At 41.1% G+C, this 23896-nt stretch overlaps 2 protein-coding genes across 7 annotated transcripts in view; one reads left to right on the top strand and one right to left on the bottom strand.

The window, feature by feature from the left end:
* The window catches only part of LOC107199703 (protein adenylyltransferase SelO), a 23638-nt gene extending 23278 nt beyond the window's left edge, over positions 1–360 (bottom strand). For all 3 annotated transcript variants that reach the window (XR_004495616.1, XM_015617069.3, XM_015617070.3), the window contains exon 1: positions 173–360. Coding sequence is in view for 2 of the 3 variants with exons in the window: in XM_015617069.3 (XP_015472555.1) it covers positions 173–347 (175 nt within the window). In the remaining variant the exon portion in view is untranslated. The remainder of the gene's footprint in view (positions 1–172) is intronic.
* PDSS1 (decaprenyl diphosphate synthase subunit 1) lies at positions 329–23896 on the top strand. 4 transcript variants are annotated; one of them, XR_002001299.2, is made up of 12 exons: positions 329–636; positions 2210–2274; positions 2691–2810; positions 3111–3234; positions 3593–3723; positions 10447–10588; positions 11646–11757; positions 11848–11961; positions 18812–18892; positions 19065–19178; positions 22628–22708; positions 23436–23896. XR_002001299.2 is itself a non-coding variant. In XM_015617085.3 (12 exons), exons 1-12 carry the CDS (start codon positions 529–531, stop codon positions 23574–23576), a joined length of 1329 nt encoding a protein of 442 aa, XP_015472571.2. In that variant the 5' UTR covers positions 508–528; the 3' UTR covers positions 23577–23896. The 4 variants fall into 4 exon arrangements, 3 of the variants coding, with proteins under 3 accessions (XP_015472572.1, XP_015472571.2, XP_018861109.1); XM_015617085.3 differs by having other exon boundaries at positions 508–636; positions 11848–11957; XM_015617086.3 differs by lacking the exon at positions 2691–2810 and having other exon boundaries at positions 11848–11957.

Below are 23896 nucleotides of genomic sequence, written 5' to 3'. Positions count from 1 at the left end.
GGGACAAGGCAGGACAGGAGTACGGAGCCCCGGGCAGGGCAGGACAGGAGTACGGAGCCCCGGGACAAGGCAGGACAGGAGTACGGAGCCCCGGGACATGGCAGGACAGGAGTACGGAGCCCCGGGACATGGCAGGACAGGAGTACGGAGCCCCGGGCAGGGCAGGCCGTACCTAGCAGGCTGTCGGAGGACAGGGCCCAGGCGCAGAGCTCGGCCGCCCGGCGCCGCGGGCACTGACCCGGCTCGGCGTGGGAGGCGTTCGGCGCCGGGCAGAGCCCGCGGGAGCCGCACAGCGCGGTCACACAGCCCCAGGCCAGGCAGGCGGGCAACCAGAGCCGCCACCACATGTCCTCACACCTCGCCTTCCAGCGTCACCTACGCACCCGGACAGAGGTCTCCCGCCCTCAAAGAGGGCGTGGGGGTGCCCGCCCGGTACCCCGCCGAAGGGCGGTGGCGGCGCGGCGCTTCCGCGTCCGGGTCGCGGCGGTGCCGGGAGGCGGTGCCGGCGCGGCGGGGCTGGGGGACACCATGGCCTTGCGGTGGTGGTGGCGGAGCGGCGCCTCGTGCTGCCGAGCGCCGCCGCTGGGCTCTGTGGGCAGCCCCGGCCCCCGCGCCCCGCCGGCCCCCAGCGCGGCGGTGAGTGCGGCGGCGCCGGGCGGGCGCGGAATGAATGGGGCGGGGGGCGCCGGGCCGGGCCGGGCCGGGCCGGGCGGGCACCCGGGGCCGCCGCTCCTTCGGCTCCCCGGCAGGCTCCGCCCGGGAAGCGCCACGGCCCGGGGACAGCTCCCAGCCGGGGGGTTCTTACTGGGGGCAGGAGCAAGGTTAAATTCCGGATTAAGGATCTCTGGCACTGGTCAGAGTGTGCGCCTCTGGGAACCGGCCCTAGGTGGGAGCAGGGGAAGTGCTTCTCAGTAGAGTGAGATTTTGAAGGCGTTTGTGTGTGCTAGCGTTGTGAGCGGTAATGGGGGCAGCTCTCTCACTGCCTTGGTTTGGCGCTTCTTCACAAGGCCAGGCTGCGATTCCGACCCTCGCTGAGGTGCTCTGGCTGTCCTGACCCCCGAGAAAGTGCTCTGGCGATTGTGTCCAGAATCCCGCACCAGCCGCTGTTACAGGGTCAAGCAGCAGCAGTGTGAAGGAGGGAGTCTGTGTGTGCCCACACTGAAGGAAGAGTAGGAAGAGATCAGCTATTTTTAGCAACAGAACGCGGTGAGAGGTCCGAGAGAGCGATTTAGGAATGTCTCAGCCGTAGGACACTGAAGTCAGACAGCAGTGGGTTGCAGATCTGTGGTAAGTTAGAGCTCCTCGCCTTCCGTAGACTCCTTGCATGGCCTTGTGTAAGCACGGAGGGTGGAAGAGTGCCCCTGAGCCATTACAGAGCTTTTGTTTCTCTCCCACTGTCCGAGGACAGAGAGATTTTAATCCAGGTATGAGGAGACTCTGAGGCACGAGGAGCAGGTCTCCTTGAGCGTTTCTGTTCTAGTTTTTGCAGAGGCAGTTTGATGAACACGTGGATTGCAGCGATTTTAGGTTGGCTCAGCCCAGCATTGGGCAGGGTTCAGTGCTTGCTGGCAGCACGCCCAGGAGCAGAGGAAAAGCTGGACTTCCTTTCTCAGGCTGTATCTGCTGGAGTCACGTACCTGGGACTGTGCCTTCCTGCACGCTCCTGGGCTCTGTCTGCAGGGAGAGAACATTGGAGACATTGGTAGATTTGGAAGTTAGCTTCTGGACATGTAGCAGGGAAAATGGACAGGCTTATAGATTATAAATAGCAGGCTGAATTGAAGTTGCTTCAGGGGAAAATAAGGACATGATTTTCTGTTAGCGTGCTGAAACAGCTAATCCCTTTCTCTATGTCTTGACTGGTGCAGTCCAGATTTATCTTCCAGGCAGGAAATATTTGAAAATTGCACCTTGCACAAGTACAAAAGCAAAGTTTTATTGGAACAGTTTTAGTAATTTAACTGATAAGCTTCCTGGGCTGGGCCTGCCAGGGTAGAAAGTCCAGCGCTCTGAAGCAGAAGAATCAGTTCAGTGTGCCTATTGGCATTCATGTCTCACGTGATATGGAAGGGGTTATGAGACGCCCTTTGCTGCCGGCTTGTTAAAATGGAGAAATAGAGCAGTTGTGATGGATACATTTTTTTTGTAGTCAAATATTTTCTGTTAGTTTAAAGTTCTAATAAACTATCCCTGATTTTATTTTGTGCAGATGTGTCACATTACCCAAAGAAGTTCAACTTTCTTGTTTCCAAAAATATGTAGTATATTTTGGCGGTAAGTTGGAGAGTCACATTGTTGTGTAGCGGGTAAAGAAATAGTTATTGGGTGAACATAGTAGTTACACCTCTGAGCTGTAAACCTTGAAAATAAGGTTATTTACTCCAGTGTAGACTGCTGCTATAGTGCTGAGTCTGAATCTCAGTCGTTCGTCCTGGAGAGTAATGGGTAAAGCAAGAATGCTGCAAGAAATACATATGGGTCACTTTGGAAAAGGAAACATTAGAAGCAGAAGAAACTTCAACTCCAGGAAACAAACAAACTAATCTTCTAGGCTAAATGCATCTTAATGCATCCAGGTGGAGATTTCACCCTTTTATGATGAACTTTCCTAGCATCATCATGCTACCTGGGTATGCAGCTGGGTATACAAAGGAAAAAATACCAAATCTAAGTCAGGAATATTTTTTCAGGAGTTTGCAAGAGAGGGAAGAAAGTAACAGAATAGTTGGGTTGCCAGAAGTGAAGGCTCTATCTCCATGTGTGGGCTACGCTATCCATAGTGTATTCAAAAGGAATACAAGGAGAGCAAGGTAGTGTTCTGTGTCTGAAGAAGACTTCTGGGATCTGTTAAGGGCAGAGTGTGTGTGTTTGCCAAATGTGCTTTGCTGGGTCCCAGAGGTTTATAGCCATCAATGCATTGCTCTGCTGTCCTTGCAACTTACTGTCTGTCTGAAAAGTGTGTTTTGATGCCTTCATGTATTTTATCCATTTGGTTAAATGTGGTGTGAGGGGAGAGGGAGAGAAAGAAATCCTTTCAGATGTTTCTGTTTGGGGAATCAGGGGAACTTGACTTCTAACAAGACTACTGACTTGAAAAACACTGTCACCAGGTTTCATCATACAAGTACATCCCACTGGTGCAGCTGCAGTAAGACAATTAGTGATGAAAAATACCAAGACCCTTTTCAACTAGGTAAAAAAGACTTGAAGAATCTCTATGAAGATATTAAAAAGGTAACAGATTGTGGTGACTATGCTGGGATGTCATGATGATTGTTTTTAATAGAAGCCATCAGTTTTGAGGATATTTATTGAAAGAATGTTATTTATGTTTATGAGCAGCTGTCTGAAACTGAAAGCAAACAGAACATTTCTCATATTTTATAGAACCAGAATGCAGTTTTTTCTCCAGATTTTCAGTGCTGGAATGCATAACTTATATTTCAAGTTACTCATAGTAATTTTAGAAACAACTTGAGCTTAAACTGGGTGGAATGAATGCAGGCAATAACCTTATACATGCATACTGTTCTACTTAAACTAAACAGACTGTGTGACTTCTATGCTGAAATGCTCTTGTCCTTTTTTATAGGAATTGCTGGTCTCTGCAGCAGAGCTTAAGGAAATGTGTGATTATTACTTTGATGGGAAGGGAAAGGCCTTTCGACCAATGATTGTGGTGCTAATGGCTCGGGCTTGCAACATTCACCATAACAATTCCAAGTGAGTTGGTCACTTTCAGATACACACATCATATTTGAAAATTATCATTCTTGTGTCTCTGAAAAATACGTTATGAAAATAAAATGCTCCTCAGTAAAACCTGAATTTAAGTTCCATCTTGAAGCTGTACTTTTGTAGTTGTCAGTGCAAAAGGAACTGCTGGGTTTATTACATATTTCCATGTGTTAAATCATGGAGTATACTGCACTTGTAACCAGGGTGGATAAAAAATGTTGCTGAATTATGATATTTGTAAGGTTTTTAGTAAATTCTACCTTTTTGGATAAATGTTTTATTAGAACCTTTGATATTCTTTGAAACTATATAAACTGTATTAAGTATATTTCATGTGTAACCACCCCTGTTCCTATTAAACTCTGGTCACAGGTAAGAAATTTGCTGTGAGAAGAGGCCTTCATAGATTTTTTTAGTAATTATGCAGAAAAGATATTAAACAGGTGGTATGATTGTATTCAAAGCAGTGAAATTTTGGAAACAGTCAAGAGGTTTTTTCCCACCCTCTAGTAGCAAGTTTCTAGGCTTTATGTAAGATTCTAAGCTTATTAGACTGGCATAGTCCTCATGATCTCCAAGTTACATGTCTTTTGAAAGCAGTTTTAACTGAGCAGAAGATCATGCTTGGCCTGTATCTCTATCACTCCTGAGTCTGGCTTGTTGCAAATGCTTCACTCCACATGTTCCTGTCAACTGCTGTGTTTGCATTTTGAGGAAAGGTGTTTGCTGCACTGTTCTCTGCCTTCCAGCTATGCTTCCAGTGTTGACTTGTATAGAATTTCAAATAGGTAATCTTTGGTCCCTTTCCAGAAGTGGTTCTAGGCTAATTTGTCAGTCATTTGTCAGAAATTAAGGATAATAGCTAATTTGTCAGAAATTAAGGAATTTCTCTGAGCTCTTGCACCATTTTCTTTCTGTAGGAATAGTTTAATGCCTTGTCGGACTTGATTACTACCTCAGAACATGGATATTTTGTTGCATGGATAGCCCCTCTCCCTGTATCCCGTTCTATGTGAATATAATTTTGAAGGAGAAAGCAAAACTGAGCTGGCAGTGTCCTGTCTTGTGTGTGCCAGTTCTCCTTGTTTTAGGAAGAATCATCCAGGATTAATGAACTTTGCTTCAGCCTGTTTCTGTTGTCAGCTCAGGACTGCTTCTTGTCATTAATTTCGAGATAGCAAAAAGAACAGTACTGGTTGTGAAAATCCTCAGGGATGCCTTTTGCCACTGGCTGGCTTAACATTTTCCTGATTGGTCTTGACAAGAAAAAAAGGAGTTTGAGGATGGCACTTTTTGATGGCAAAATCATTCTTGATGATCAGCCATCTATGGTGAAATGTAAGGAAGCACAGTATACCAAAAATTTCTGCTTGAGCTTGTAGGGTCTTGGGTGTTCCATTAGGGCATAACCCAGTGTGGTTTGCAACCACTTTCATTATGAAGAACCTCAAAGTTACCCTAGCATGCATCAGCCATCCAGTTCAGCTATGGGAGTGTATATTGCGCTTCTTGAAATCATCAGCATGTCCGATCCCTGTGTTCAAAATAAGGGAAGTCCAGCTGGCTTCAGGGATGGATTGCAAAGATAACCATGAAGATTGAAGACTTGTGGTCTACAAATTTATCAGAGCAGGGTGAAAGACCTACTTAAGACAAAGCATTATGTTGCTAAGAGAATGGAAATTTAGGAGGAGACTTCTAACAAAGGGGACAGTGATTTTTGGAGCATCTTTGGAGTCAAAATAATGGTAAAAATAGTTATATCTCATTCTAGTATGTCGCATGAAAAGCTTATGAACAAAATCACATGTGCAATACTGAGAAGGCTGGAACTGATGTCATACAGTGTGGGAGTTGAGCAGTGAATCAAAGAGAGGGAGCAGTGGAAAGACTGAATTTGCCTGTATGCTCAAAGCATATTTGCTGTCTTTTGACATATGTATATGCTCATGGACACATTCTTGTCCACATGTTATGCTGTCTCAAAACTGTCAGGACCAGTTTTGAGACCTGCCCTATGCCAGTAAGAAAGTGCCACATATGCCTGGGGCAAGTGTACTGTTTTGCAGTAGCCAGCCCTTGGTGTAAGTCCTCTAATTTCTGGATGCCTGTATCATTTGGTAGTGTTTGTACATCTGTTGTGGTTCTAATCAGCACCTCCAAAGTATGTTCAGTGTTTAAAAGCCTCCTCAATAATCTGAATGTTCCTAGTACAAACCAGGCTGAGTCAACATCTTTGTCATGTTGCTTTTAGAATGAAATTCGGAGTGGCAAGAACAGAAATGTTTCAGCGAAGGAATGGAATGAAATCTCTGGGTATTTACCTTCCTCTTCTGTGCCCTGTGCAAATGTGATTGTAATTAAATATCCCATATGTTGATACAAAGTCTTCACTGTAGTGTAGTGTAGTCTTGTGTGGTGACCAATGCTTTTGAGGGTTGGCTCGGCTATGTTAAAGGAATTTACATTTGTACTGTGGATACCCAGTTCCTGTGAGCTGATAAAGTTTTATGGGCATTTTCTTCTCTTTTGCTTTTAAGCTGCTTGGAGCAGGCTGTCTTACACCCTGTCTGTGTATACATATACTTCAGTTCACATGGATACTATGATTGCTTCATTATTGTTCTTTCTTAAGGCAACATTGTCTCCAGGTGACAGATTGTTCTTCCAACTTTTTTATGCTCCTGAGGAAAATTGGGTATGTAGAGAAGTTAATACTGCATATTTTTAACTTTGCTACTCTTCTGCAAACCTGAGTGGAAAAATATTTGCCTTACATTCTGCTTCTCCCAATGTTTTTTAAATATATTTTTCCACTTTCAATTTGTCATTTCCCTTGAAACATTTTATCATTCTTTTCCTCAGTTATAATGACTCTTCTCCCAGGCTTATTTTTCTTTGTTGAGCCTTTGGTTCCCACACATGTAACTGAAGAGACTGACCACAGTATCTGTAGGTTTGTAGGGTGAGCCAATATCCTCTGCTGTTCATCCCTAGCACTTTTTTAAAGTTTTGCCTCTGGGGTTTGTATTGCTGATGTTCAGTTTCTTCTTCATCTTGCTGCCATTCTCAACTGTAATATAACTTGCTGGACCCAGCATGCTTTTGCCTGCTTTTCCGTTTTCTTTTCTTCTTTTGTGCAATTTTTGTATAAAATGTAATACTTCTTATTTGGCTGTTAAAATAACAGGACTCAATTTAGGAAGGCTGCAGGTCCTGATCTTACAAGGCAATCCCTACAAGGCAATCCCCTCTTTCTCTTCACTGAGTCCCTCTAGGGCAGCTGAGATTTGTCAGGAGAATGGAATGCCCAGGTGGCTCTGCTTGCAGGTTAGGTGACATTGATCATTTATGTTTAGGTTTGAATGAGGAGAGGTGTTTACTGTATCCTCAGCAGGGTGACTGTTTATCTAGATTGAGGTCACTTTATTCTGGTCATAATAAGGAAAATGACAGTTGTATAAAGAGTTCTCTCACTATTACCAAAAAGATAAGTGACTGAAGTGTGTTTATTTCTTTTCTCTTGGAGTTTTAAGTGTCAGAAATCTTTCTACCCTAAGTCTTTAAGTCCCTTGGGCAGTGGCTTTTTGCTTATTGATAGCAACTTTGCTTTATGTGAGAATTGTTGGAAATAGTTAAAGCTGGGGTCATGCAAAGCCTGAATTTCACACATCCACTGGCATTTCTTCACATACCTGTGTGAAGAATTTCACTGAATCGTCAATTAGCCTGACAGGACATAGTGTTTCTGTGTTCTCCAAAGGTGTTTGCAAATGAGTTTTTATTTCTTTCTCTACAATCAAAAAGAGAAAGGCAAATAAGAGAGGACCAAAGAAGTAGGAGGACAATAGGGAAAACTGACCACAAAAGTTTGGTGGGGGGGAGGGGAGGGGAAGGGAAATAAATTTATCAGAATAGTGTGAGAAACAAATAAAATGACATGGCTAAACTTGATGGAATATTTCCTAAGGATAGGACCTGCCAGCAGCCTTAGTTCCCTTTTTTTTCACTCCTCCAAACCATCATTGCCAGAAGCCAGTGGTGTCAGCTGCTCTGCAGTTTTCCCTGGTGTTAACACATGCATTCTCTGTGCTTCCCCTAGTCTGCAGTGCCCTTCTGTGTCACAGACTCTGTTTCTGAGATGTGTGCTTCTTTCAGCCACAGGGCCTTAGCAGGAGAAAGATGCTTGGAGGACTGTGGTCCTCCACAAAAATTTTACAAGTTCTTATATTCATTTCCTCTCCATAAGCTGGCAATATTTACTTACTGGCAAACACATTGCCTCAAAGCTCTTTCTGGAGAGTCTAAATACTGATTTGTGTAGTTTTTCGACCTTCAACATTGTCTGGTGGTTTTGGTTGTTTTTTGGTTGTTTTGGTTTTGGACAGGGATATTTGGAGGGAGATATTTGGGGTTTCTTAACCTGTATGGTCAGCCTTGGCTTGTTCAGTGTTCATGAAACAAGTTCTGTAATGGAAAATATCTCAGGGTACAGTAGATCTACAGAACTTTATCACCGAATCAAGCAGGGGGTCCTACTGAAAGATAGAACATGTTTAGTTGTATAAAATATCCATATAAATATACATTATCTCGGGGCATCTTTACTTTGAGAATGACCTAAAAATGGCATCTTTCCACTTACTGGATTTGCAGGGACCCTGTGATCTATTGAATTGAGTTACTGCCACTTTTTGCTTTTGTTTTGCAGGAGAAGCTGAATGAAAAATGTCAAGGGATGAGAGGGATCCTTGGGTTTGTGTGTTTTCCCCTAAAATAGGCATGCTCTGATCTAGAATTAGTCTCACAAGATGCATGTAGGAAACTACTGCTGATCTTTTTTTTGCCAGCAGTGGGAAGAGCCTTGCTTGAGACTTTGTGGAAATATTAGTTTTAAAACCCCTTCGGATTAATGTGAATTAATTGTATTTGATACAACATTCTGGAAACCATGAACATTCCTATGCCATTTTTAGTCATTGTCAGAGATAAGAGAGTATAATGCAGAACTTTTCAGAAGTTTTTTTCAGAACCTGCTTTTGAAGTGTAAGTGGTTTTGTGCTGTCTTCATACTACTGAAATATTTCAGTGTGTCAGTGAGTGTTGCCATTTACTGCTGCTTCCCAGCAGGAAATCCAGTCTGCTGACATAATTAATGAAAAAGGGAATCCCCAAAAGGAGAACAGTGCATGAAAGAGGCTGGAGACCTTTACAGTTTTTTGAAGGTAAGTTTTCTCCTACTTAGTAAGAGTAGTTTATTTTGGAAAACTACTTACCAAACTAGCATTTGATTAAATCACTGGTCCACATTAAGACTTGCCTCCAAACAACCATGAAGGTTTCCAGCACTTATTTTCTGTTGTGTAAAAGCCATATTTTCACAGCCTGAGCTACCCATTCATCCTGCTATTGTTCAGGATGTAGAACTCCCACTGACAGCAGTGCAGGATTCTGTATAGAGGTATGTGTCAGAACGCAGTGTTATGTCAGCAGACTGCAATATGTTCTTTCATTCTGTGATTAATCACATTTTAATGGACATAGGCAGTGCAGGGAAGTTTTAAATTCTCTTAGCTGAATTGAAATTATCTTCTGTTTCTGTTCTTTTTCTGTTCTTCTGGAAAACAGTATGATTTTCTCTGTTGTGTGTGTACCAGAAGTATAGTATTTATAATTCAGAAGTAGTTTCTTTCTTTTGTTGTGGGTTTTTTATGTTAGTGTTTTTTGGGGGTGTATTTTAAATGTGCATGTGGACTTGTTATACCTATGAGGTAAGGCTGACTGGGATAGCCATTCTGGGCTCCTGCATGTAATCCATGATAAAAACTGATAGCAAAATACCAGAAGATAGTGGCAAATGGATATTAAGGGAGATGGTCCTTTGTGTGAGCAAGGTTGGCTCTTTCATGTGCTTTTTGCCAGTCTTGTTCTCTACATAATTGCTTCTGTGTTCTTCCATTACTTTCTTTTCACCTAGTTTAAAAAAACAAAGTAATGTGAACCACTGAGAGTTGAATCATCAGTGATGATCTTCCCCAGAAGCTGAGTTCCAGTAAGTGTTGGGTAGTTGGTGTTTACAGTCCTAAAGTGGTTGAAGTAGAATTCTAGTTAACTCCTCAGTCTTCTCAAGAACCTCTGGGGTTTTAAGGTAATCAGGTAACATAAAGAACAAGATCTATGAATTATGTCTTTCAAATGTAGAATGCAGGTTTCTGTTTCTTCTGAACTCTCCACTTGCTGGTTAGTAGAGTTATCCAGCTTTAGAGAGTTTGTGATGTCACATTTCTAGGCAGAGCAACAGAGATAAGGAAAACTCATCTACAAAGCTACCAGGCATTCTTTCCTCTGCTGTTTTCCAGACTTCAATCTTGGAGCCAAGCATCCTTGATGCTGTGCTATTTATTGCAGTCTGGATTTAGAGGAAATAAAGTCAATAACACAGGAGTTTTGCAGTACTGTTAATGCAGCAATGTAGAAATAGGCCTAATGAGGATGGATGCATCACTCTGCACCTACTGTACTAACGTGGTCTTACTTTCTCTTGCCTTCCTAATTCCAGGTTTGAAAGAAGGAGGTCAGACCAGGAAAAAACTGTAACAGCTGTTTTCAGAGAAACATTTTTTATTTTGTTTTTAATAAAGATTTTTTAGTGTATTGCAGCATATATAATTGATTTAATTATTTGACAGTTCTTGTTTTTTATTTTAGGGAGGTGCAAGCAAGCCAGCGCTCTGTGGCTGTAATTGCTGAGATGATCCATACAGCCAGTCTAGTTCATGATGATGTTATTGATGATGCAAATTCTCGCAGAGGAAAAAGGACACTTAATCAAATCTGGGGAGAGAGGAAAGTGAGTTTGCTAATAAGTGCAGGACTTGCCTTTAAATTTCAGCAGAGCACAAGTACCTAGAGGTTTGTAATGTTACTATCTCTAGGTCTTGGAATATGTCAGAAAACATATGAAGAGGTGTGCACAGTTTGTGGGTGAGACAAATGTGTTTTCTAAAGTGTTGGAAGCATTAGATAATGAGTGATTGAAGTGTGTAAATGTTGAGCCTGTTTATCCTCCAGAAGAGCCAGCTGAGAGGGGTTCTCATCATAAGTACCTGAAAGCAGTGTCAAGAAGATGGATCCAGGCTCTTCTCAAGTAATGGGACAAGAAGCAGTGGACTAAAACTGATGCACAGGAAGTTCCACCTGAATATGAACACATTGTCCAGAGAGGGTGTGGAGTCTCCCTCACTGGAGAGATTTAGAAATCATCTGGATGCAATCCTGTGCCATGTGCTCTGGGATGACCCTGCTTGAGCAGGCCAGATGACTGGCCCCTTCCAACCTGACCCATTCTGTGATTATTACTGATTTTACATTCCCTGTGCCATTCTTGGCAGTGCTGTTGAAATACTTTAAACTTGTACCTCCTCCTGAATGCTGATTCAGTGGTGACCACAAAAATGTTTACAGTCAGCAGGAAATTTTTTTTTGAAATTAGAATTTTCTTCACAGAGGATTACAAGAAAGGTCTTCACCAGAAAATGCAAGGAAGGAACTTGGGGCAGTTTGGAGTTACATGGTGCAACAAGAGAATGTGGCAACAAGCCACAAGAGAATGGTCGAATAGAGAACTAATGTTCAGATAAACTTCATAAGCAAACACATACTGCATACATAGAGGACAGTGCTTATACAGAAAAATATAAACAGTACTATAAGATAGAGATTCAAAAATTACTCAGATTTCAATATTTGGTTATGTGTTTTTTTGCTTTTAAAATGAGATATTTGTGCTTTATGTAGAAAAGTTATGTAATGTGGGTAGATCTGACAAATAAGGGAAATTGTACGGTCTGGAGTAACACAGGAAAAGACTTAAGGAATCACCTTCTTCTTGTTGTTGTTGTTCTTAGGCTGTTCTAGCTGGTGACTTCATCCTCTCAGCTGCTTCTGTAGCTTTAGCACGAATTGGAAATACTACTATCATCTCTGTTCTAACTCAGGTGATTGAAGATCTGGTGCGTGGTAAGGTTTTTTCCTATTTTTTTATCTTCCCAGTTGCTTGCCTAAGCAGTAAATCCAGAAATAAAACCTCCAATCTGTGCAACTTTTTAGGTGAATTCCTCCAGCTGGGTTCCAAGGAAAACGAGAATGAGAGATTTGCTCACTACCTCGAGAAGACTTTTAAGAAGACAGCGAGTCTGATAGCAAACAGTTGTAAAGCAGTATGTACGTCTGTCTCTTCTGAAATTAACATACCATACTGTAAGCTTCACAGCTAAACTCCTAGTATTGCTGTTTGCTCTGGAGACCCTTCAAAGCAAACCTTTGTAATGGTATTCTGCCAGAATGTGAATGGGTTAGATTGTGAATTTTATCACAGTTCAGCTGTGTAGCCTCCAATATTGGTTTTCACTTTCAATTCGCATTTTTTATTTTTGCACGGATTTATTGTTATTCTCAATGGAATCAAAATAATGTTCAAATAATCATAATGGTGGCAATCTTCAAATCACGAAATTCTGCAACTTTGAGACAGTGGTTTTAAACTCAGTTGATCATTTTTGAGCCTATAATTTGATTTTGAATCTTCTTTGACATCTGTCCCTATTCCTTGGTGCTGAGTGAGACCTTAAATGTAATGGTAACAGTGGGAGGAAACAATTAATTCGTATAATCAGAGAGTAAGCTGCATTGGAAGGGGCCCATCAAGATCAGCAAGTCCAACTTCTGTCCCTGCATGGGACACCCCAAGAGTCACACCACGTGCCTGAGAGCATTGTCCAAGCACTTCTTTAACTCTGTCAGGTTCAATGCTGTGACCACTTTCCTGGAGAGTCTTTTCCAGTACCCAGCCACCCTCTGTGTGAAAATATTTCCCTGATATCTCTACATCACGTTGTAAAAAACCAGAAGCGTGTACCTCTTGATTTGTCTGGGGGTTTTAATTATCAATTGCTTTATCCAACCCTGTCACTCCGTTCTGTTACTTGATTACAAATAGATCCAATTCAAGATTATGTTCTTACACAAATACAGATGTTCAGTTTTAGTGCAGAAAATAGAGGTGGGTAATAATTTCACCCCAAAAGAGAGATTTGTTTATTCTTTTTAGTGGAAGGCAGTATAACTGATGGATTCTATAGCAAGCAGGAGTTCTAAGAGAATTAGACTAAAAATCTGTGCTAATGTTAATCATCTTCCTTTGTTCTCAGAGAACTGGTACATTTGTACAACAGACAGCAGTTGAAAATAGCTTATATCAAAATGATCACATAGAATGAGACACATGGATTTCAGGGGAGGGAAAATACCTTTTATTCTAGTTGGAGGAAAGAAATCAAGTCTTTTGGATTGCTCATATTAATGGCAACAGGACCCTGAAAATTTTCTTTTGTATGTCTTGTTTTTTATCAGTAGGCACCTGGACTAGTAGAGAGCATCACATTATTCTACTACCCCAGAAAAACACATGCACAAGTTTTAATATTCATTTTGACAGTCTGCCTTAAAGAATCTTAGCAGATAAGAGAAATCACTTTCCCACTGACTGGATTCTCCCTACAAATGTGCTGATTTAAGCTTTTTCCTTTTCATGACTTGCAAGAGTTAAGGATTTAAGCACTTCCTTCAAGATTGAGGCTGTGATGCTGGTCAAGGGGGTGTTTGGATGCTTTTCTTCTAGTGGCTGGTCTGAGTTATTCCATTGCTGAATTGCTGGAATTTCATATGCTGTAAAATTTGTGTTAGAAAGGAAAACTGAGAGAAAAGGTCTCTCATGGCAAATCCTTACATGCTGCACATAGTACCAATGAGTTGAATACGTATGTTTCCCTCAGTTTCTTTCTGTATGGATTAGGAGAGCTCTATTGATAGCAGTTAAAAGGGATTTTTGTTTAGATGGCTTTGGCTACTGAGGAAATGGAATCAGAAGGGAGTTCTGCTTTCTGTAGAAAAAATGATAAGCAGCATCACCAGTTCTATCTTGAAAGGAAATTCAGTTAAGGAATCAATAGTATTCATATCTTGTTTTCAGGGACAAATAAGAGATTATGGGCTTTAAAAGCAGTTCTGTTCCTGTTAATGATAGGAAAAACCTCATTTGTTGCTGTGGTTGAATAAAATACAAGTATTAACTGGAAAGATGTCAAATAAGTTCAAGTGGCACCTCAGAATTCCATGGTGCCATGCTTTAGAAATGGAAGAGTAGAGTATTCCTGTAAAAAGGTCTAAACACGACATTCACATTTAATTGATACATTCTGTACCACCAAAGCATTACTGGATTTAAATCAAAATTCTTTAAGTTAGGACTTAGGGACAGAACAGTTTGTTCAAAATGTTAAGAGCCATTCCAGTCTTAGGTTTATTTCTACAATAGTTCTGCATGGGGGAATGTTACCAGAGTTTAAATCAAAATGTATTGTAAAAGGAAACAGTGGCAGGTGGCCCAGAGTCATTGAAGCCTTAGTTACTGCAAGGCATTTTTCAGAGAAACATGAGGTGACTTTAGTTCCAGAATTCAGAAACAATAAAGCTGAAGTGGAATTTCTGTTTAGTCACCAGGCCAGCTGGAGATAGCAAAATAACTTTCTGTCCTTTTTTAAACCCTGCTGTAATGTAAATTCCTGAGTCTCATAAAGCTGTTTATATTTGGTATACTTTCAGATGAGGGATTAAATTGTGCTTGCTAAAGGTGCACTAGAGAGTCTTGATTTCCATATTAGGAGGAAGCTTGTGCTTCCCTTGTGTAAGGCTGTGGAAGGGACTGAATAAACCAGTAGTCTGCAACTCTGGATCTACCTGTGAGTTCCTGCTCCAACCAGTTCCTAGTTTGCTGCACAGGGCTTCATCAGAAAACCCTACCAGCATGTGGAACCGGTGCCTAGGAAAATTAGACCTCTGACCCCCACCAGCAGAATTGAATCCCCCCAGCCCAACTAGACCTGCAGGATGTAATAATGTCCAATGGCAGATGTAGGGTAATGGCATAGTCAGATAGCATGGTCAGCTAGTTAATCTCCTTAGTTATTTAAAATACAGTAAGTCTTTTGGGGGTATCTCTTTTGCTGTGAAAAAGATTTGAATAAATAGATCACATATATTCAGGCAGATAATCTTTGCTACGGCAAAGTACAATTCTGCACAAACAAGGACTTGGTTAACCTGTTAAAATATTAATCACTTGAGAAAAGGTCAAATGCATGAATATGCAGACTCAGGACAAGATAGTTTTGTGCCTTGTGTAGACATCTCCCTCTGCCAAGGAGGCCTCCATCACCCCCTCCTCAAGAGCAGTTCCCAGGAGGGTTTGAGGAGCCCAGAGAAGTTGGAGGCATTCCCAGCAGCAGTGGAGGACAAACACAGGGAGGGGGCATCATTGCCATTGCAGCAGCACATCCTGGGCAGTGGCTGTGAGACCACAGGGCTGGGCTCCCTCCTACAGGACACACATGGGCACTCTGCAGAGAGTTCAGTGAAGGGCCACCTTGAGGGCAGAGGCTGGAGCAAATGATATGCCAAGAGCTGGTTTGAGTCTGGAGTAGGGAAGACAAAGGGGGAATCCTCCTGCCATCTCCAGCTTGTAATTGGAGGACATAGAGAGGATGGAGAGATGTGAAGTGAAAGGACCAATTGTACCAGTTTTTCCACAGTTGTACTGTGGAAAAATTCAATTAGGTTTGAGGAAAAATTTCTCCATGAGGTTGGTCAAACATTGCAACAAGTAGCCAAGACAGAGTGTATGATTTTTCATCCTTGGAGATGCTCAGAAATATACTGGACATAGCTCTGAGAAACCTGGTCTAACTGTGAAGTAAACTCTCAGCAGATGGCTTTCAGAGTTTCCTTCCAACCTAAGCTATTCTGTGATTCTCCTGGAAAGAGGAACACTGCCTCTGTCTAGAAAAAAAGTGGTAGATAAGCCAGCAGTGAGAAGGCAGGAATCTGACTGCTTCTAGAGATGGGCATGGAGGAGAATGGCTGGAAAAGGGGAAGATTTTAGAGCTTTTCTTTTCCATGGAGTCCACAAATCTAGGAGTACAAGAAAAAACATCACTTGTAGTGTTTATTCAAGCATATTCTGGCCTAGCAGCAGGTTTTCCTCTTTGACCTACAGAGCACTGGCAGAGATGAGCAAATGCTTTCATCTCCAGCTGCCATATTGTCACTTATTAAATATCAGACTATAGCAGGATATATACACCCAGAGCTGATGCTGTATTTTATGGACGAGAAATCCAGTAAAGAGGCAAAATTGGTTTATAGTCTCTTATATAACATAACAGAAACAACTTTTTTTTTCAAAAAAGTGTGTTTGAAATAACACCAAGGAGATTGTCCTGCTTTGCTGAACTCAAAGAACTTCCCTAAAGAATTTGTTCTACTTGGTATTAGGAAGGATTTTTCATCATGATTTAGTGGGGGATAGGCCTGAATTCTTGCAAGATTAAATTTGTCATGAACCAGTCATACCCATTTGGGGAGCTCTAGGCTATTTTCAAAGAGGGAGTTTTATAATTTAGACACACAACACTGTATTGACTTGGTTATCCTGATTTGTATTTGCAAATGCATGTATTATCCCAGAACATTATCCCAGTTAATTAAACTCCATGTGGGAGTGAGGTTGCCTGGCTGCAGCCCGGCCCATGTCCAGCTGGGGGCAACAATCTACAAGAGCAGCTTGAGAAATTGCATCCTGAAGGAACTTCCTGATAGACACAACCCAGTCATTGCACATTTATGATGTGGTCATGGTCAGAGGGTTGCTCACTGGAGGATGACTGGCAAAACAAATCTCCTAAATTTTTAATTTTTGTCTTTTTTTTGTCTTTGAACAAGAAATGACCTTTCAGGTTAAATGAGAAGCTCTTTTCTTTACATAGCACTTCCTCTCATGTTTTCTTTTTTCTCCTTTTTGTATAACAGAAAAGGGTGAGATTTTTAGTGCATCTAAAAATCATGGTATATCCCAAGGGAAAAACTCACCCTCAGTCTGTGTAATATTAGTCCCCACCTGAGAACCTTTTCCCTTTCCCCTGTCCCATTGGCTGTAACTTCCCTGTATCCCCCCATCACCCCTGCCCCCAGGTATAGGAGATAAAACCCAGGGCATTTCGGCCTCTCTCTTGCCCCAGATGGACGACAGACAATAAACCCGGGATCATTCCAAGCAAGTCTGAGCCTCCTGTGTCTAGATACTTTTAGTCCTTGTTGCATCCACTCCAGGACCTCTCTCTGGTGTTCAGTGAGGAGCTGTGCCTCCACACCATGGGGGATAGAACAGAGGGGTCCCCCATGAGAAGATTGCAACACTCACCCTCTGCCAGCTACTGCCCATTCCAACCCTTTACCATTAACCAGAATTTTGGCACTGAATTCCATATTTTAATCCTCCACGTGGAATGAAATGTGGAGGTAGGTAAGGATTTCATTAGGACAGGATAGATGCAGTCCCATGCCATGCTGGTATTATGTGATTTATATTACAGAAGCAAACAAAAGCTTGCATGGTACAGAAGTAGATGTTAGGTCTTCGGGCAAATACTGCTATTTAAGAGACAAACATCAAAAGGAGGATAAAAGGGCAAAATGTTCTACTTTGATAGTCCCTAGCAACATCAGTTTAAATATCTCATATTTGCAGTTCACTCTGTTCAACAGCCTTCAGGATTTTGTATCATTGTTAGAGATAAGTAGCATTATTTTCCTGCTATACTGTCCTCCTTTAAATAAAAGTGGGGAATGTTTAATACTTTTAATTCCTCAGTCATCCAGATTCCTCTGGGGTTTGGTTATCCACAGATGCAGGTTATGACTGGGAAGTATTCTGATGCTCAGCTATGAAGTGCAGTGATACATGAAACAATCTCATTTTGTGCAAGTTGCATCACATTTATTAGGATTTAATGTTGTTTCTTATTTCTATCTTCATGTTCACCTTCAAAGCTACTCACTACTGCTGGACTCACTTTTAGTTTGGGGTTGATTTTGGGGTTGGAGGGGTTTTCTTTATGACCCTACCTTACACTGTCTTAAAAAAGAATATATATATACACACGTATTTTTATATTGTGTAGTTTTCCTGGCATATATTTTTAGTCTTAAGTAAAATGTATCTTCACTCCCTGTGTCACAGCAGATTTGGAATGCCTGCAATAAACCAGGATGGATTTTTGTCCCCTGTTCCTAATTGGTTTACTTAAGGTTGGAATAAATCTGAGTATTTAACTAACCTCATTTTGCAAAATACATAAGCAGTACCTAAATGCAAAAAGCATAACTGCCCTTACTTTGAGACAAGATATTAATTCTCAAACCTTAGTGTCCTGTATTTTAGTTTTGTGGCATTTATTCAGCAAAATTTCTGTCTCTCAGGTAGTTGATTGTGCATTCAAGTAAAATGTTTTGTTTGTCTCAGTTTAGTGACACCAAGTCAGCTCGGTGTGCTTTCTTCATTTGCTGTCCTTTCTTTGCCATTAGTTATCCCTCGGTATCTTTGCCTGGAAGCTAATCAACTCATCTTCCTGAGCAAGTCAGATACAGTTAACATCAGCTTATAAAAATATTATTTTGCTAAAACTTAGGTAAGCTGCCCCTCCTGTGCTGGCTTCAACACATCCAGCTCTGTGATCTTTTATGAGAAATATAATGTCTATTTATCTGTTGTCTGACCTTAAGTTATCCCCAGGCTGATTTATATATGTAATTAGTTTAATTTCCCCATCACTGGACTGTATACGACTACTACCCTGCATGTGAAGTGCATCCAACATTTCTTCTCTCTTTATCCTTGCACTGTAATTTCTAAGCCTGATAAATATTTAATAAAGCTCATCTCTTTGCAGACTTGAATGTAGTTTTAATACTGCCCTGCTGTTCAGCCTTATTTTCTAGTGAGCTTGGCTAGTTACGTGTCTCCACGAACAGAGATAAGCCAGAATGTGCCCGAGTCAGCTTTTTTTGTATTTCCCAGATGCCTCCTGCCTGTGCTGGCTGTGTCACACCTATGTTTAGGGGCTAAAAGTGGGTGCTAACTAAAGCTTTCTATTTATTTGGGTTTTTTTTTTCTTTTCAGGTTTCAATTCTAGGGTGCCCTGATCCCAAAGTTCATGAGATTGCATACCAGTATGGAAAAAATGTTGGCATAGCTTTTCAGGTAGTGTTTTTGTTGAACTAAAGGGAATCTAAATCTAAACTTAGAAATGCTGTAGAAATCAAAGTGGGTTGTCTTAATCATTCCTACAAATCTTGTCCTTAACAAGGATTATTCTGTATTTAGCTCTAATTTTTTCAAAAGAAATTTTAAATAATTTGTATATTTTTTCCAGCTGATAGATGATGTGCTGGATTTTACATCATGTGCTGACCATCTGGGGAAACCAACAGCAGCAGATCTCAAGCTTGGATTAGCTACAGGTCCCGTCTTATTTGCTTGTCGACAGGTAAGTCAGCAGGAAGCTGTTTCCTCAAAATAAAAAGTGTGAACTGCTCCTCACAGGACCAGCTGAAACACATCAAATCTCCAGTGTCAGTGATGAGAGAGGCTTGGGCATGTGTGACAGATCAGTGTGTTTGATATCAGATGGATTCTGTGCACACACAAGTTACGAGAAACACCTTCCTGCGCAACTCTACTTACTGTTAGGCTCTTGTAGGTATTCAGAGAGTTTTATCACATTTTGTATAGGTTATTCCTAAGTAGCTTCTTGCTTGTTTTCTCCTGAGACATCTTCCCAGGCTTGACTCTTTCTTGCCTTGCTCTGGGCTTTGTATCCACCTGGGGCCAAGAATTCTTGCCTTTAGGTGGGTACCTTTATTTGTTGGATCTGATCTCTTAATCTCATTGTCCTCAAGTATTATCCAGTTACAAACACAGGTCGCTTTCCTGTCAGAAGGCTGGATAAGAGAAAAGAGTGTCATAAATAAAACATGGTCAATAAAATTGGTCAAGATTTTCAGAGCCTTAAAAATTATTTGGAGGAGCAGAATGAAAACAGAAGCGTGAGCAACATGAAAAAAATATTAAAATTGGTGCTAATCCATAAACAGAGAAGAAACTGGTTTAATTCTTTGCTCCAGTGTCTTGTTCACCAGAGGCAATCAGATTTGGGACTTAAAAAGCAGTCCTTCCTACCAGATTTCACAGTGTGATACAAAAACTGGCACAATTAGTTCCAGCAGAGCTCTTGTCTATGATCTCTCAGTGGAATTACTTAGAGCTTGACATGGGAAAAGTTCTAAATCATTTAAAACAAAAAAAACCCTCAAATTTGACATTTACTTCCCCCTCCAAAAGAGCCTGTTGTAGGGGGAGGTGGAACATACACATCTGTTTGCTTCCATATCCTTTGGGCATTTACAAGGATCTGTATCTCAGAAAAGACAGGGGAGCACACAGTATCAGCCAACTGACAAAGTAGATGAATGCATATTGAGGACAACATTCTCCATGTCCTCAGTGTCTTCCCATACTCATCTGGGGGACTCACAAGCATGTTCATGAATCATTATTTCAGAGTGGTGTCGTCAGCAATTGGAGCTGTCCAAAGACCAGTGAGACACTCGGGAAGAAAGGGATCATGGAGTTGTAAAACTGTTTTTGTGTGTGCTAAAGCTGTGTGTAGAAGGAAACAAGGCATGTTGAAAATACCCAATTTTCATGGTACAGCAGTAGATGTTAGGTCTTATATGTTAGATGTCAGAGAATGGGTGATATTGATTGTCATGTGGGTGTTGAGTATTCCAATTTTTAAATTAAGACTATTCTTCATTAATTTGTTAGGGTTGTCTGTCTCTGACTTTGAACTTCATCTATCTTTTAATTAGCTTTACAAGATAAATTAGTTCGTAATACAGAAATACAAGAAAAGAAAATCTGCCAGTCCTATCTTGTTCTTTGTAGAGCTTTAAATGCTTAAAGTGACTTTTAAATGTCACTTTTAAATGCTTTTCCTTTTTGTATCTTTGATAGATGGGAAGAGTACATTTTTGCATTGAAAGATAACTTGACCATCTTAAAAAGTTTTCTGCATTAACCAGAAGGCTTCTTTGCTGAAAATGTCCTGCTGTTTTCAAGAAACTGGAAGAACAGCACTACAGACTTAACTGATATATAAACAAAGCACGAGTGCTATAAAATGTGGAGCTTCAACAGACACCTACTTGTGATGCTACTAAAAGATATTTCATATTTTTATATCTGAGAAAAAAACTCATGAGCCAGGACTTGAAGACAGCCCAAAGTGTAATTATTAATTATAGGCTGTCTTTTCAGATTAGTATTGCTCTATCCTTTCATGTAGCTGGTACTCCTCAAGTTGTCTTCCTGAAAAACATTTGTTCGTTTTTAATGTGCTCTGGATCATCAGTGACAGATGCCTTTTCTTCTTATCCTCTCCCCTCCCCTTCCCTCCCCCTAAAATACACCTTTGTGCATTAGAATATTAAGGAGAAAAAAATGTTTACCTTGATATAAAACCTATTTATTCAGTATTTAAAGTTAGGTCACTCAGAAAAAAAAAAAAAAAATCCGCCCCATTTACTTTTTAAGGAAATACACTAGTGTATGCTAATTCTAAAGCTCCTCTTAAATGAGTACAGCTGAATAATGAAGGTCTATTTTTATTATAAACATTCCTGTTAAATGCTGATGTGCTGCCCACTAAATATGCAGAGTTGCTAATAACAGCTCTGCCTTACAAGTTTGGGGATTTTCCTGTCCTTTAGTGCTTAAATATAAAAAGTGATCCCATATGCATCCTATATAACTGTAAATATGAATACTGTGAAAACTGATTGCATGAAGAGTGCAATTAAATTGTCATTACCTGGGAAGGAAGCTAGGATCTAGAAAAAGCCGTGACTTTCTTCTTTTAGATAAAGTGTGAGTCACCACTGAACTTCTGAATGCATCTCCAAGATGATGTATGAGTAATAGGAAAATGTCGCAGCACAGAGGAGTGCTACATGTTTGTACCTGAACAAGGTTGTAAAGCTGCAGTTGCAGGACAAAAGGTGTGCAAGGAAAGCAGATCATTGTTTAAAAGTGTACAGCAATAAAATCATCTGTTTGACTCTTAATTCTTTCAGGAAAGATGAACAAACAGCTCTTTCCCTTAAAAAGAATTCTTCTGTGGAGTAGCTGCCTTGAGTTGTGGCCTTATTTTGCTAAGCATTAGGTTTTTCTGTTTCTAGGCTGTCTGAAGAAAAAGGCTGCATATATAGCTCAGTGATGTGATTTTTCTCAAAACAACAGACTTGAGTTACCTGCTTGATTCACAGGGAATTGAGCCTGCAGTGCTAACTACAAATGCTATGTGACTGAAAACAAAATACCTTATAGTTCTAATTTTTCTCGTCTTAAAAAAAAAAATAAATCTACATATGTAAAATACCACCACAATGGAAAATGTAGGAGAACATGCCAGTGTTACCACAAGGGGGTTTTACAAGTTGAACTGTGCAATATTGTAAAAACAAACATCCTGGGTTCTTTTGTAGGTGTGGGGGTAGAGGTGCTTCTTCTAGGACTGCCAACACTAACCATTCATCTGTGATAGAATATCTGATGCACATTATACACCAGGTAGTAGCCACATCAGAAATTACCACACTGGAGCATCTGCTTAACATGATAAAATGGCAGGTACTGACTTTTGCTACCAACTGGCTACAGCCAGCACAGCCAGATGGTTTAAGTTTTCAATGCTTGGGCTCTGCTATACTGTAGTCCTGTGCAGACTGCAAGTACAAACCTAAAGCTATACCTGTAAGCAATAACAGTGACAAGGGAAGAGGGCTGCACTTGGCATCGTTCTGACCTTAGCATGGCAGGCAGCTACCTGGAAAACAACTCAAAAGCAAACACAAACCCTTCTCCCTTTGTGCTTAGTTTCCAGAAATGAATGCTATGATAATGAGGAGATTCAGTAAGCCAGGAGATGTTGAACGTGCACGGAAATACGTGTTGCAGGTAAGACTAATACCAAATATTTCTGCTCTCCCTGCTGCTCAGTCTGAAATTGTCTCTCAAGTAAAATAGCAAGGCTGCATTGTCAAATACCTCCTGATAGCATGCAGTGTACAATGCCAAGTCAGAGCTCCTCAGCTCTCCTACTGGCACAGTGTTTTAACACAAACACTAGGTACTGAAGAACTCTTTTTTTTTTTTCCCCTCCAGTTGCATAAAATCCGCATAAGTAAAAAGCTCATGCATGAACCCAGTTCCTTCAGCTGAGGCATAGCTGTATTCAATAGCTGATATAAGTGGCACATAATTACCAGTCAGTCTTGTAACTGCAGTGCACACCCCATACCAGTTTTAATTGACTCTGGTCTAAAAAGACTGAGTAATGGTCTGTGCAAAATTAATACCTATTTTTCAGAATGGCATAGAGGTTTTGTACATCTCTATTTAGGGCAGGAGGGGAAGGGATAAACCATTAATTTCTAGTTTGCTATCAATACCAGTGCAGTTTTGTAATGGTTGAGTTGGTGTTTTAGCATGGATGAGTTTTAGTACTTTGACAGTTTGGGGCAGGTAGGTGGGCTTCCCTGATTACAGAATGAATCCTCTTCCTCTCCCCATCAGAATATAATGTGTTAGGGTACTTACTGACCTTAAAACTTTCCCCTGTGACTAGAAGAGGCAGAAGGCTGATCAGAGTTCACCATTTCCTATCTCTGTCTCCTTCCATCAGAGTGATGGTGTGCAGCAAACGACCTACCTCGCCCAGCGCTACTGCCATGCCGCCACGCGCGAGATCCGCAAGCTGCGGCCGTCCCCCGAGAGAGAGGCCCTCGTCCACCTGACAGAAATGGTTCTCATGCGAGACAAGTGAGAGAGCTCCTTCCACTCATTCTGGCAGCTACTTACCAGACTGTGCCTAAATTTATTTCAAAAGTTATTTGCTTCCAACACAAGCTACCAAAAATTATTTTTTTAAAAAAAAAATCTTTTTTTTTTTAAGTTCTTTTTTTTTTAAAAACAAAAGTTTGAAGTCTTTTACTGCAGGAAGCCATGCAATTCAGAGCAAATCAAACTGTGCTGTACAATTGTTTTAGCGGGGGCTATTGATTGTGGGGGATGGGGAAGATGTTTACATGTTGATGCACAAAGGCCACAATGAGAATAAATATAAATCAGTGTATGAAAACTGAA

The sequence above is a fragment of the Parus major genome, chromosome 2, assembly GCF_001522545.3.
Source record: "Parus major isolate Abel chromosome 2, Parus_major1.1, whole genome shotgun sequence".
In the NCBI taxonomy this organism is placed as follows: Eukaryota; Metazoa; Chordata; class Aves; order Passeriformes; family Paridae; genus Parus; species Parus major.
Note: the sequence above shows the minus strand (reverse complement) of the source record. Positions and strands in the feature narration are given on the sequence as shown.